General features: G+C 48.2%; 1 protein-coding gene across 2 annotated transcripts in view; it reads right to left on the reverse strand.

Annotated features, from left to right (window-relative positions):
* Window positions 1-14,030, reverse strand: part of GLIS1 (GLIS family zinc finger 1) — a 141,525-nt gene that overhangs the window by 63,738 nt on the left and 63,757 nt on the right. For both annotated transcript variants that reach the window (XM_075616367.1, XM_075616368.1), the window contains exon 2: window positions 1,473-1,650. In XM_075616367.1, coding sequence (XP_075472482.1) covers window positions 1,473-1,650 — 178 coding nt within the window. The remainder of the gene's footprint in view (window positions 1-1,472; window positions 1,651-14,030) is intronic.

Raw genomic sequence — 14,030 nt, forward strand, 5'->3', positions numbered from 1 at the left:
GAAGCAGATTTATAGAGAAGCCGCGTGACTCGGAAGCAGATTTATAGACGAGCCGCGTGACGCGGAAGCAGATTTATAGAGAAGCCGCGTGACTCGGAAGCAGATTTATAGACGAGCCGCATGACTCGGAAGCAGATTTATAGACGAGCCGCGTGACTCGGAAGCAGATTTATAGACGAGCCGCGTGACTCGCAAGCAGATTTATAGAGAAGCCGCGTGACTCGGAAGCAGATTTATAGACGAGCCGCGTGACTCGGAAGCAGATTTATAGACGAGCCGCGTGACTCGGAAGCAGATTTATAGACGAGCCGCGTGACTCGCAAGCAGATTTATAGACGAGCCGCGTGACTCGGAAGCAGATTTATAGACGAGCCGCGTGACTCGGAAGCAGATTTATAGAGAAGCCGCGTGACTCGGAAGCAGATTTATAGACGAGCCGCGTGACTCGGAAGCAGATTTATAGACGAGCCGCGTGACTCGGAAGCAGATTTATAGAGAAGCCGCATGACTCGGAAGCAGATTTATAGACGAGCCGCGTGACGCGGAAGCAGATTTATAGAGAAGCCGCGTGACTCGGAAGCAGATTTATAGACGAGTCGCGTGACTCGGAAGCAGATTTATAGACGAGCCGCGTGACTCGGAAGCAGATTTATAGACGAGCCGCGTGACGCGGAAGCAGATTTATAGAGAATCCGCGTGACTCGGAAGCAGATTTATAGAGAAGCCGCGTGACTCGGAAGCAGATTTATAGACGAGCCGCGTGACTCGGAAGCAGATTTATAGACGAGCCACGTGACTCGGAAGCAGATTTATAGACGAGCCGCGTGACTAGGAAGCAGATTTATAGACGAGCCGCGTGACTCGGAAGCAGATTTATAGACGAGCCGCGTGACTCGGAAGCAGATTTATAGACGAGCCGCGTGACTCGGAAGCAGATTTATAGAGAAGTCGCGTGACTCGGACGCAGATTTATAGACGAGCCGCGTGACTCGGAAGTAGATTTATAGACGAGCCGCGTGACTCGGAAGCAGATTTATAGAGAAGCTGCGTGACTCGGAAGCAGATTTATAGACGAGCCGCGTGACTCGGAAGCAGATTTATAGACGAGCCGCGTGACGCGGAAGCAGATTTATAGACGAGCCGCGTGACTCGGAAGCAGATTTATAGAGAAGCCGCGTGACGCGGAAGCAGATTTATAGACGAGCCGCGTGACTTGGAAGCAGATTTATAGACGAGCCGCGTGACTCGGAAGCAGATTTATAGACGAGCCGCGTGACTCGGAAGCAGATTTATAGACGAGCCGCGTGACTCGGAAGCAGATTTATAGACGAGCCGCGTGACGCGGAAGCAGATTTATAGACGAGCCGCGTGACGCGGAAGCAGCAGTAGAGGCACTGAGCATTTGCAGCATGTTCAGCCTGATTGTGTCGTTGGGAGATCATCTCTAAATGTCGCCGCGAGTGTCTCGCTACCTGGTATCTGTGTGTGCTGTGTTTAGCAGCGTCCGCTCGTGGGACCTGTCACGCTCTGCAGGACACACTGGATTGCTGCAGTGGACGAGTAGACGTCTGCACGCCGCCGTCTCACGGCTCATCCCCTCAACTCCCATCATGCTCTTCTTCAAGTTCCACTGGATGTATTCTCCTTTCACTGAAAAGAAGGTTAAAAAAAGCAAAAGTAACACATTTGAAACGTGGCTTTGATTGATAACTAATTTATTTCTGTTATTATCTGCTGGGGACATCTGTGTATTAAATCCTTTAGTAAACCAGGTGCATACAGCAGACAGCAAAGCCCTGCACCCATCCTGTTAATCAGAATTTCACCTCCAATGTAAATCTTTATGAGTGTCTGCTTTAAAAAAAAAAAAAAGACCGCTCCCTATAACTCCTCCTATTACCCCTTATAACAGATCCCTGTAACATCTTCTTTTGCTCCAAATAATTCCTCCCTATAACTCCTCCTATTACCCTATATAACCACTCCCTATAACTCCTATTACCCCATATAGCCACCCCATATATGTTCTCCTATTGCCCCATATAACCACTGCCATAAGTCCTATTGCTCCATATAACCTCTCCCTATAATTCCTCCTATTGCTCCGTATAACTTCTCCCTATAACTCCTCCGTTTACCCCATATACCCGCTCCCTATAACTCCTCCTATTAATCACATAACCGCTCCCTATAACTCCTCATATTGATCCATACAACGCCTCCTATTACCCCATATAAACGCACCTTATACCTTCTCCTATTGCTCCATATAACCTCTCCCTATATCTCCTCCCATTACGCCATATAACTCCTCCTGTTACCCCATATACCTGCTCTCTATAACTTCTCCTATTACCCCATATAACCTCTCCCTATAACTCCTCCTATTGCTCCATATAACCGCTCCCTATAACTCCTCCCTAACTAACATTTATTTGTTATAAAAGATTTTACCAGGAATAAATATATTGTTATCTCTCGTTTTCAAGTATGTTCTGGGCACAAAGTAACGTGACAACATTACGGATTTGAAGGACTCGGGTAAATTGTTCCAGAAGTACTCTTTATTGAACATTGGGACTATAAGCAGGAAAGTGTTACGTTGCGTCTGGACTCATGGGATAGCCAACCTCGTCCAATTAACATACTGTATCATAATGTTGGGTATTGAAATTGCATAATAAGACATATCAGCGCAGTCTGCACGGAAAGCACCATTACTTCAATAGGGTTTTACGTGCAGACTGCGTAGATCAGCTCTTTCGGAGCTTGTAGAATAAGCCCCATTGAGTTGTGAAGAATGTCAAGTTTGTTGCGGTGAATTTGGGGTGCTGTAAAAATGTATCCATATTTACTGTCTCCGGTGCCAGTGCTACATACGGTCATGGCACAGATTTAATGCTGCAGGGTGACCCATTCCATGTGTCCTCAGGGAATTTGCTTGTTAATCCGCGTCACCTAGGACAGCGAGTCTTGCTACATCAGTACCATACACTATATCCCCATAGTCAATCATTGGCAATAGTATCTCCCGTGCAATGCGCTTTCTGACCAAGGGGCTTAGGCAGGATTTGTGTCTATAAAGTACACCCAGTTTGGAATAGATTCTGGATATCCGTTTGTTAATATGCAAACCAAATGTTAGAGTCTAGCTTCATTCCCAAGCTAGAAACTGAGACACATGGGGAAACCTGCATTGTCACATCAGGCTGTGCCCTTCCCCTCCGCCCCCCGCCTTCATTTTATGGTTTTGGAGAACTGGTCACGAACTGACACAGCACGTTTGTTAGTCGTGATAATGTCAGTCCCTCTTATTATGAGCGTGAACTAAGGGCAGTGGCATGATTAATATTAAGTGGAGCTGACAGACACCGACAAACACAAGTAAATGTTGACTAAGTGTTTCACAATTTTTGTTTAATAGAAGATGGCACAGTGTCAGCCCATAGGATGGACAAATAAAAGGTAGAAGTGATAGCTTTAATAGCTAACTCATGGATAAAACTAGTGCAAGCTGTCAGGACAACAAACATCCCTTCTTCAGGTGGATTTTGTACCTAAGGGACAGCTGTGGTTCCGACTTTTAGGTTCAAGTCCCACCGGGCCCAACCCAATGGCCTTGACTGCTCAGGGAAGCAAGACAGATCAGCACCTGGATAGTTCCACTGCCTCAGAATGTCTTTGAGCTACTACTGCTACATTGACTCCGCTGATCCACATCAGTCCTCACTGACACCCCCCCCCCCTTGCTTCCTATTTAAGGCTGTTTCCTCCTGTCCTTTGCTGGATCAATTAGTTGGTATGGCTACTGTTACTCGTCGTATCCTGCTACTAGTACAAGCCCACAGTAATTGCAGCACAAAGAAACCTTTACATACACCTTAACACAGAGAAATCTGAGTATACATTTTATTGGGTGAATGAGAATCTCTAGTACACTGGGAAACTTCCGGGAGACGAGAGACGGTAGTGCCCCAGTGTACCGAGTGCACTGGGCAGAGACCACTCTGCAACCCTCCGCTGTAGGCGTTGATCATTTGATCGAACTGCGCATATAATTCAGGCACCATGAGAGTATGATTTTATCTTTTCTACTGCAGATAAAGTGTTTTACAGTCTATACTGTACTATGTCCGTTCTTCCTTACATCTTTTACATGCTTTGAGGATTCTACCATATGCTGTTCCTATACGTGATAACCCCAGAGTAATTGCAGCACAAAGAAACCTTTACATACACCTTAACACACGAGAAATCTGTGAGTATACATTTTATTGGGTGAATGAGAATCTCTCCCAAGATCAAGGTTCAAGACATATTGCACAATTTGTATATGGTTTTTTTATTACATGATTTTTGCGCTCCCTGATCTCTCTGGACATGTAAGAATCCCGTGGATTGAGAAAGAAATCCCCATCAAAGGTTGAGCAGCATCTGATTAAGTTGTTTGTGTCTTAATGTTATTTATATGCACTGAATCACTATTGAGTTGAGGTATTAGGCACTATTAAGCACCTATAAGGCTATTGGGTATAATAATTATTTTATGCCACTTTTATATTAATTAATATTTGCCGTATCCTCACTTATAGGATTATCACTAATTAGATTTAAGCGCTATGTGATAACACTTTTCGTTTCCACCTTTACCCTTTGCAAAGTACTTCAAATGAGTTCATATTTACCCGTACTCCGTTACAATATATATATATATATATATACAGTGGTCGACATCACCAAAAAATCTATTCGCCGAACAAAAAAATCTACTCGTCACATAGTACCACACGTGTGCTGCTTGGGCCAATAGGAGCTCGCCACGATGTTAAATCCACTCGCCCGGGGCGTGCAAATGTATAGGATTGTCGAACACTGTATGTATGTATATATATATATATATATATATATATATTTATCCGCTGCCGCAACCAAAAGTATTATTAAAAGATGTACAGAGCCTCTGGTCTCTGTTTATTAAAGAAAACCTATGCACTTAACACACAAAATCTGTTTGAAAATGTCATTTACTCTCTACAAGGCGTGCAACAGTTAAATCAGAGCTTAAAGTATTACTTATTAAAGTTTGGCTTTAATATACAAAAATACAGTGTTTCGGTTACAGAAAAATATTATTACAAGAACATATAGTTATAATAAATGCAGACCGTTTCTTAAAATAAAAGAATAACTATACGCAGAAATCCCTTTACAGTACGTTACCACATGCCATAGGTTCTTCCCAGAGAGGTCACTAGAGTAGAAAAGATGAGAATTCACGTTTCTGATCCCAAAACACACCTCTGTTGAATTCTAATTTCATAACTCCGGGGCAAGACTTACAGTATAGCAGGGCCCCGCTTCTCGGCGCTCCGCTTTTCGGCGATCCGCCGAAAACGGCGGCACCGAGAAGGGGGCCGCCATGTTGGAGCCTAAGTCGCGCATGAGCAGAACGGGCGGTTGCGCCTGGCGCGCATGCGCAGACCGTAGTTTGCGCGCGCATATCGTAGTTTGCGCGCGCAGACCATAGGTCGCGCATGCGCAGAATGGAAAAAATTGCCGGTTTGCGCATGTACAGAACGGAAAATCTCCGGATCCGCTTTCCGCCGATTTTCACTATACGGCGGGCCCCTGGAACGGAACCCGCAGTATATCCGGGCCCTCCTGCATATACTATTCCTCTCTGATTGAAAACAACATAAGCCCACCCCTATTATCAATCAGCCACTGACATTTGTACAACTTAAAAGAAAATAACCTTCCTTTGGACTCAATATAAAAGACTCATAACTTTGTTTCTATAATACTTAGACACACGCCATCGCCACTGTTGCATCTGTGTACTTAATATACACGCTGGTACATGAAATTTGACGACATAACTACTATTTTTGCAGGAGAAACACCTTCGCACCTCCTAATCATCAAGTGTTTAGCATAATTTGCTTCATGTAATCGCAACAGTTACAAATATCTAGTTGCTAATCTTGCGAATTGCTATTAGGCCCAGAATTCCATATTTAATATCTTTTAAATATAATTATAATTTTGAAAGGTAGGGCTATTGACTATCCCCTTGATACTCTGTAGAACCCTTACAAGAATATCTTTCAATGTATACTGTTTATTCTAGCATCAGGGAAGCCAAATTTCAATCCCATTCTCGCAGAATGGACTGGAAGGGGTATGGTCCTGAGGACCTGCAGAAAATGTCTATGTCCCGTGCCTCATAAGGAATTTCTCAGTACTTATCCTGACAATACCAAGATCTGGGTTGCCTCGTAGTCACCCTGTGAGGAGTGGAGTACCGTTAGGCCTGGCGGGACTTGAACCTGCTTTTCAGGGCAGCAGCTCTGGCTGCAAGCCAGATCAGCACCTGGATAGTTCCACTGCCTCAGAATGCCTTTGAGCTAATGCTGCTCGACTCAGCTGATCCTCATGAACCCTCACTGATACCATCCCCTTGCTTCCAATTTAAGGCCAGCCTTTTCCTCCTGTCCTTTGCTGGATCAACTAATTTGTCTGGCTGCTGTTACTCTTTGTATCCTACCAGTGACCTGCCTGACCACTCTATCTACCTGCTGCCTGTCTTGACAAGTGCCTGTTTGACCAATCTACCTGCCTGCTGCCAGCCCTGTGCCTTCCTGACCCTGCACCTTCTCAATACTCCTGACCGTGTACTGCCAGCTCTGTCTAGCTCCTGCAATCCACCTTGCTACAGAGAGCCCGCAATGACGGGCCTGAGTTTGTTGATCCACAGAACTGCAGGTGCATTGTTCATTGTATAGTAATTATTAACTATTACAGAGATAAATCAAAGTACTCTATCCCAGGCCCACCTGCCGTTGCCTGCCTGAAGTCTTCACTTGAGCTCTGGTCCAAACTGTAATTCTCCTGCGTGAGGGGGAGTGCTGAAGGGTGAGCTCGCCAGAGAAAAGGGCCAAGCCAAACATTAGTCTGCTCTCTAACCTTCCTCTGCATGGCTCCGGGTGTCTCCACTCTTCCCCCTCCTCCGTTGGGCTCCTGTTGCCCTGGCTCTCCCCTCTCCTTTGTCGGGGGTCCGTTGCTTGTTTTCTAGGGGGAGATGGCGTTCACTGCTCAAAATGGACTATCCTGCACTTCCATTCACGTCCTGCGAGCAATCACGTGGTTGAGATCCAAAAGACCGATGTCACTCAGCTGCGGTCGGTCTTCTGACACCCAAAGGGTTAATAGGATGAGAATAAGTTCAACTGTCACTTTAAGGGAGATTTAATCTTTCTAAGGAGCCAATTACACAGGTTTACCAGCTTCGTTGCACTGACCATTTAAGGATCAGCATTATATAGTATGTCAGGGCTAGCCAACGCCAGTCCTCAAGGGCCACCAACAGGTCAGGTTATCAGGATATACCCGCTTCAGCACAGGTGGCTCAATCAGTGGCTGTGTCTTTGACTGAGCCACCTGTGCTGAAGCAGGGGTATCCTTAAAACCTGACCTCGTAGTAGCCCATGAGGACTGGAGTTGGCCACCCCAGTTTACTATATGGTGTTTGGTGCAGGCACGTATGGGATTCCATACAGGCATTTTCCTTATTAATACTACCCATAACATGAGCGGAGTATCCAGGAGTAACACAAGCTTTTATTACCAGCCACAGCTCACCCAATCAAATCGATGCTCCGTTAAATCTGCTGCCGGGAAGTTGCCGTTTGCAGTGATCCGAGCCACAGAATTTGTTTTGTCTTTAAAGAACAAACGTGTCCCGTTACTCAAGCAAATCACGTAAATATGGGCTAACGAGACAGATTAATCCTGAATCATATCGCTGAACACACGTCTGGCCTTATACTCTCACAGGGTCTGATCTCAGCTGAACGCCGGACTTTATCACTTAGCAATGTCTAGCTTCTCCTTAATAACCTTTTTATCTGTGGAGGAGGAAAAATACAAACACTTGAAGTCACAATTTCTGTGCATTTTTATAATATTCATTGTTTAACAGAAGCTCTGTAAGTGTTCGGATTACTAATAATGCATTTCCTGGCGCTGCATCTGCTATACAGGATTCTCATTTGCAGGCAACTCAGTATTCAGACAAATGTGGCAGGCCTTACCGTTTGTCTTGCCAAGGTCGCTTGCGGTCCCGCGACTGTGACGATCGTGGGCAGATTAACGCTGCAGAGATCCAATCCGGAACCATGGACCCCCTGCAACGTGATAGCGGCAGACACTATGTCTAGCGATGCGGCTGTTTGCCTTTTCAACCACGGTGCCGGGGACATTAAAGCTTGCTGCATCTGTACTTTTCCCACTACCCCCCGCCGTGCTACACTTTGCACTGCTACATCCCCCGCCGTGCTACACCTTGCACTACTACACCCCCCGCCGTGCTACACCTTGCACTGCTACACCCCCGCCATGCTACACCTTGCACTGCTACACCCCCCGTGCTACACTTTGCACTACTACACCCCCGCCGTGCTACACTTTGCACTACTACACCCCCCGCCGTGCTACACTTTGCACTACTACAACCCCACCGTGCTACACTTTGCACTGCTACATCCCCCGCCGTGCTACACCTTGCACTACTACACCCCCCGCCGTGCTACACCTTGCACTGCTACACCCCCCGCCATGCTACACCTTGCACTGCTACACCCCCCCGTGCTACACTTTGCACTACTACACCCCCGCCGTGCTACACTTTGCACTGCTACACCCCCTGCCGTGCTACACTTTGCACTACTACACCCCCGCCGTGCTACACTTTGCACTACTACACCCCCCGCCGTGCTACACTTTGCACTACTACACCCCCGCCGTGCTACACTTTGCACTACTACACCCCCGCCGTGCTACACCTTGCACTACTACACCCACGCCGTGCTACACCTTGCACTACTACACCCCGCCGTGCTACACTTTGCACTGCTACACCCCCTGCCATGCTACACTTTGCACTGCTACACCCCCCGCCGTGCTACACTTTGCACTACTACACCCCCTGCCATGCTACACCTTGCACTGCTACACCCCCCGCCGTGCTACACTTTGCACTACTACACCCCCGCCGTGCTACACTTTGCACTACTACACCCCCCGCCGTGCTACACTTTGCACTACTACACCCCCCGCCATGCTACACCTTGCACTGCTACACCCCCCCGTGCTACACTTTGCACTACTACACCCCCGCCGTGCTACACTTTGCACTACTACACCCCCCGCCGTGCTACACTTTGCACTACTACACCCCCGCCGTGCTACACTTTGCACTACTACACCCCCCGCCGTGCTACACTTTGCACTACTACACCCCCGCCGTGCTACACCTTGCACTACTACACCCCCGCCGTGCTACACTTTGCACTACTACACCCCCGCCGTGCTACACTTTGCACTACTACACCCCCCGCCGTGCTACACCTTGCACTACTACACCCACGCCGTGCTACACCTTGCACTACTACACCCCGCCGTGCTACACTTTGCACTACTACACACCCGCCGTGCTACACTTTGCACTGCTACACCCCCTGCCGTGCTACACTTTGCACTACTACAACCCCCCGCCGTGCTACACCTTGCACTACTACACCCCCGCCGTGCTACACCTTGCACTACTACACCCCCCGCCGTGCTACACCTTGCACTACTACACCCCGCCGTGCTACACTTTTCACTACTACACCCCCTGCCGTGCTACACCTTGCACTGCTACACCCCCCCGTGCTACACTTTGCACTACTACACCCCCTGCCGTGCTACACCTTGCACTGCTACACCCCCACCGTGCTACACCTTGCACTACTACACCCCCCGCCGTGCTACACTTTGCACTGCTACACCCCCTGCCGTGCTACACTCTGCACTACTACACCCCCCGCCGTGCTACACTTTGCACTGCTACACCCCCGCCGTGCTACACTTTGCACTACTACACCCCCGCCGTGCTACACTTTGCACTACTACACCCCCCCGCCGTGCTACACCTTGCACTACTACACCCCCGCCGTGCTACACCTTGCACTACTACACCCCCCGCCGTGCTACACCTTGCACTACTACACCCCCGCCGTGCTACACTTTTCACTACTACACCCCCTGCCGTGCTACACCTTGCACTGCTACACACCCCCGTGCTACACTTTGCACTACTACACCCCCTGCCGTGCTACACCTTGCACTGCTACACCCCCACCGTGCTACACCTTGCACTACTACACCCCCCGCCGTGCTACACTTTGCACTGCTACACCCCCTGCCGTGCTACACTCTGCACTACTACACCCCCCGCCGTGCTACACCTTGCACTACTACATCCCCCGCCGTGCTACACCTTGCACTACTACAACCTCCCCCCCCCCCGCCCAGCTACAATCAATCTCCCTCACCCATCTATTTATCTATCTCTGTCTACCTGCCTATCTATATGTCAGTCTGCTTATCATCTATCAGTTTGTCTATGTCTGTCTCGCTCTCTCTGGTACCCAGATCGTGTGAGTGGGAGTCAAAGACTGAGCCTCTGATTGAGCCACCCTGTGCTGAAGCAGGGACTGATTGAGCCGCCCTGTGCTGAAGCAGGGACTGATTGAGCCAACTGTGAAGCTGGGACTGATCGAGCTACCTGAGCTGAAGCTAGGATTGATTGAGCCATCTGTGCTGAAGCAGGCATATCCTGAAAACCTGACCTGTTGCGGGGCTTGCAGACTGGAGTTGAGCACCCCTGTTCCAGAGCCCCACTGGGATAGTGGGTATAATAATGATAAAAGCCGGGCAGCACGACACTTTGGTGTTTCTAGTTTGCAATGTGTGGGTCTGGAAGTGATAAAACACGAGCCTCGGGGAGGAGATTAGGATACGATTATCTCCTTCAACATCAAACACGGGGGATTTACCCATTAGAAGCTGTGCTAGTAAACGGTTCCAATGCAGAGCGTACATTTGCAATGTTTCCTTTAAGAGGTGAACGTCATTTTCAAATATTTTAGGTAATTTCCCCCCCGTTTTATTATAAATGCTTTGTTATAAGCATTGGTCAATTGTATATATTGGTTTGTACTTCCGGTTTGGCATTATAAAAAGGGGTCTGCCTATAAGGACTTTAAGTAACCATCGGCCAGTATTCATTATTGATTGACATATATCTCTATTGTCTGAGTTTATCCCCCAATGATTGTAGACCTGAGCCCCTTTATAGTGGGGTATATAACTGCTTTATAGGGTTGCCAGGTGTCCAGTATTAAACCGGACTGTCCTGTAATGGGACACTCTGTCCAGTAAAAAATGAGAGATAATACTGGACATGTATGTGTATACCGGTATTACCTCTCTGGGTGTGTATGTGTATACCGGTATTACCTCTCTGGGCGTGTGTGTGTATACCGGTATTACCTCTCTGGGCGTGTATGTGTATACCGGTATTACCTCTCTGGACGTGTATGTGTATACCGGTATTACCTCTCTGGACGTGTATGTGTATACCGGTATTACCTCTCTGGACGTATATGTGTATACCGGTATTACCTCTCTGGATGTGTATGTGTATACCGGTATTACCTCTCTGGACGTGTATGTGTATACCGGTATTACCTCTCTGGACGTGTATGTGTATACCGGTATTACCTCTCTGGACGTGTATGTGTATACCGGTATTACCTCTCTGGGTGTGTATGTGTATACCGGTATTACCTCTCTGGGTGTGTATGTGTATACCGGTATTACCTCTCTGGGTGTGTATGTGTATACCGGTATTACCTCTCTGGGTGTGTTTGTGTATACCGGTATTACCTCTCTGGGTGTGTATGTGTATACCGGTATTACCTCTCTGGGTGTGTATGTGTATACCGGTATGACCTCTCTGGGTGTGTATGTGTATACCGGTATTACCTCTCTGGACGTGTATGTGTATACCGGTATTACCTCTCTGGACGTGTATGTGTATACCGGTATTACCTCTCTGGGTGTGTATGTGTATACCGGTATTACCTCTCTGGACATAGTGACCTAACCGGCTTGGGGGGCCCGCAGGATTTCCCTGAGCAGGGAGAGAGAAGGGCTGTTGCTAGGGTGGATGGGCAGCTTCCCCCATCCTAATTAGCTGCATTACCCAGCAGCAGCCAATCAGTTGGAGGTGTCAGAAGCCTGGGGGTGGGGCCAAGGAGAGGAGGAAACAGCGTGAAGCAGAGGTGTGTGTGTCCATTTCTCTCTCCCTCCCTCTCCCCCAGCATAAACACTATCCATAAACCCAGGAAACCTGCACCAACGCTGTGTGTTTATACAGCTATGCAGAAAATGAAATACTAATTGGTTAAAACACAAAATAGAAGCTCAATATGAGGGTAAGTGCTATAGACGTATAAGGAACCATTGCTCCAATAAGCTTACGATCTAAGGGCTGTTCTATAGTGTGTGCGGCCGTGCGCGTGCGCATGCCTGTGTGAAGGCGCGTGCCGCACACGTTTTGTGTATCTACTGTGCGCGACTGTGTGTGTGTGTATGTGTATGCATGTGTATGTATATGTATGTGTATGTATATCTGTGTATGTGTATGCATGTGTATGTATATGTGTGTGTATATGTGTGTATATATGTGTGTGTGTGTGTGTGTGTGTGTGTGTGTGTGTGTATGCATGTGTATGTATATGTGTGTGTATATATGTGTATATGTATGTGTGTTTTAAAATAAATAAATAAAACCTGAAATATTTTTTTTTTAATACGTTGTACATACATACACACTCACACATACATACACACTCACACATACATACACACTCACACATACATACACACTCATATACTTACATTTTCAGTGGCGGTAGCGACGCAATTTCTATCTTTTTTTCTTCTTTCCCTGTCAGCCGGTTCTACTCTCCTTGCCATGCGCGCGCACGGCGCCGTTATAGAAAGGCTGACTAACGTCAGCCAACTAAAACCCCGCGCGCGCGCATGGCGTAGCACGCGCCCGGCACTATAGAACAGGCCTAAGGCCGCATCCATGCTGCCTGCGCACGTGCTGCGCAATCAAACACACTAGGTGAATGAGAGCGTTTATAGTGCACGTGAGCGTCGGCAGTAGCTAAGCTTGGAGAGACACAAAAATTGACTTTGTAGCACGACGGCAGGATTACGTGAACGGTTCGCCCAATGAGGTGCCCCCACGCCACGCCTCCCCCGTCGCGTCTGCCTACAGGACTGAAATCTCTCCTGCTGCAGGTGTGCGTGACGCCACGTGAACGCTCTCGCGCGCACACACTAAGACTCGAGCCATGGTGCTTTCGCCCGCGTGGAGGCGTGCATGGCCGTGACATCACCCGCGTGAAGCGGGTGCGTTTTGTGGCCAGTGGAGACGCGCCATGCCACACCGTGGGGGGCGTGCCTAGGGGCGTAAAGGAGCTGGTTTGCCTTCATTGGGCGAACCGCTCACGTGACCGGCCTGTCGCGCCAAGAAATCAGTTTCAACTGATTTCTTGCGTAACGCGCGCCCCCTACTGCCCGCCGCATGGACGCGACCACTGCCTTAAGGCAATATGAGCGCTCATCGTGCGGACGCCTCCGCGCGGTCTGCGGCACCATGGCCCCAGCCTAACCATGGACTCGGCCTAAGCAGTGCACAGAGAGACATGTAACTGCCTGCAGCCACCATTCCTACAGTGTTTCCCAGAACAATGCACGCCAAGCTGATCCAGCACCCAAGGAGTTAAATATCCAGCATTAATCAGGCAAAGTCCTACATGCCCGATACCCACATATGTCTGTGAGTTATTTAATTGTATTACCTGTATTATTAGTAAGACTGTTTGGCAGCACGCACTTTCCGCTGACATGTTTCAGGTGAATCTGAAAGATAGCGTCATCCGGACAGACCCGCAGAAAAGGATTGTTTCCCAGAGCTGGAAAACCTGCCACGCTTGTATCCAATATTCATCTGTTCTGTTCTGGAAATACTGTTTTTAAACTTCATTGCACTATTTAGTATTTTTCTCTGTGTTTATCTTTACACATAAACCCCAGGAGGATTTGCGCTCCGTTCCACATGTGCAAAG

This window comes from Ascaphus truei, chromosome 10 (assembly GCF_040206685.1).
Source record: "Ascaphus truei isolate aAscTru1 chromosome 10, aAscTru1.hap1, whole genome shotgun sequence".
NCBI classification, from domain to species: domain Eukaryota; kingdom Metazoa; phylum Chordata; class Amphibia; order Anura; family Ascaphidae; genus Ascaphus; species Ascaphus truei.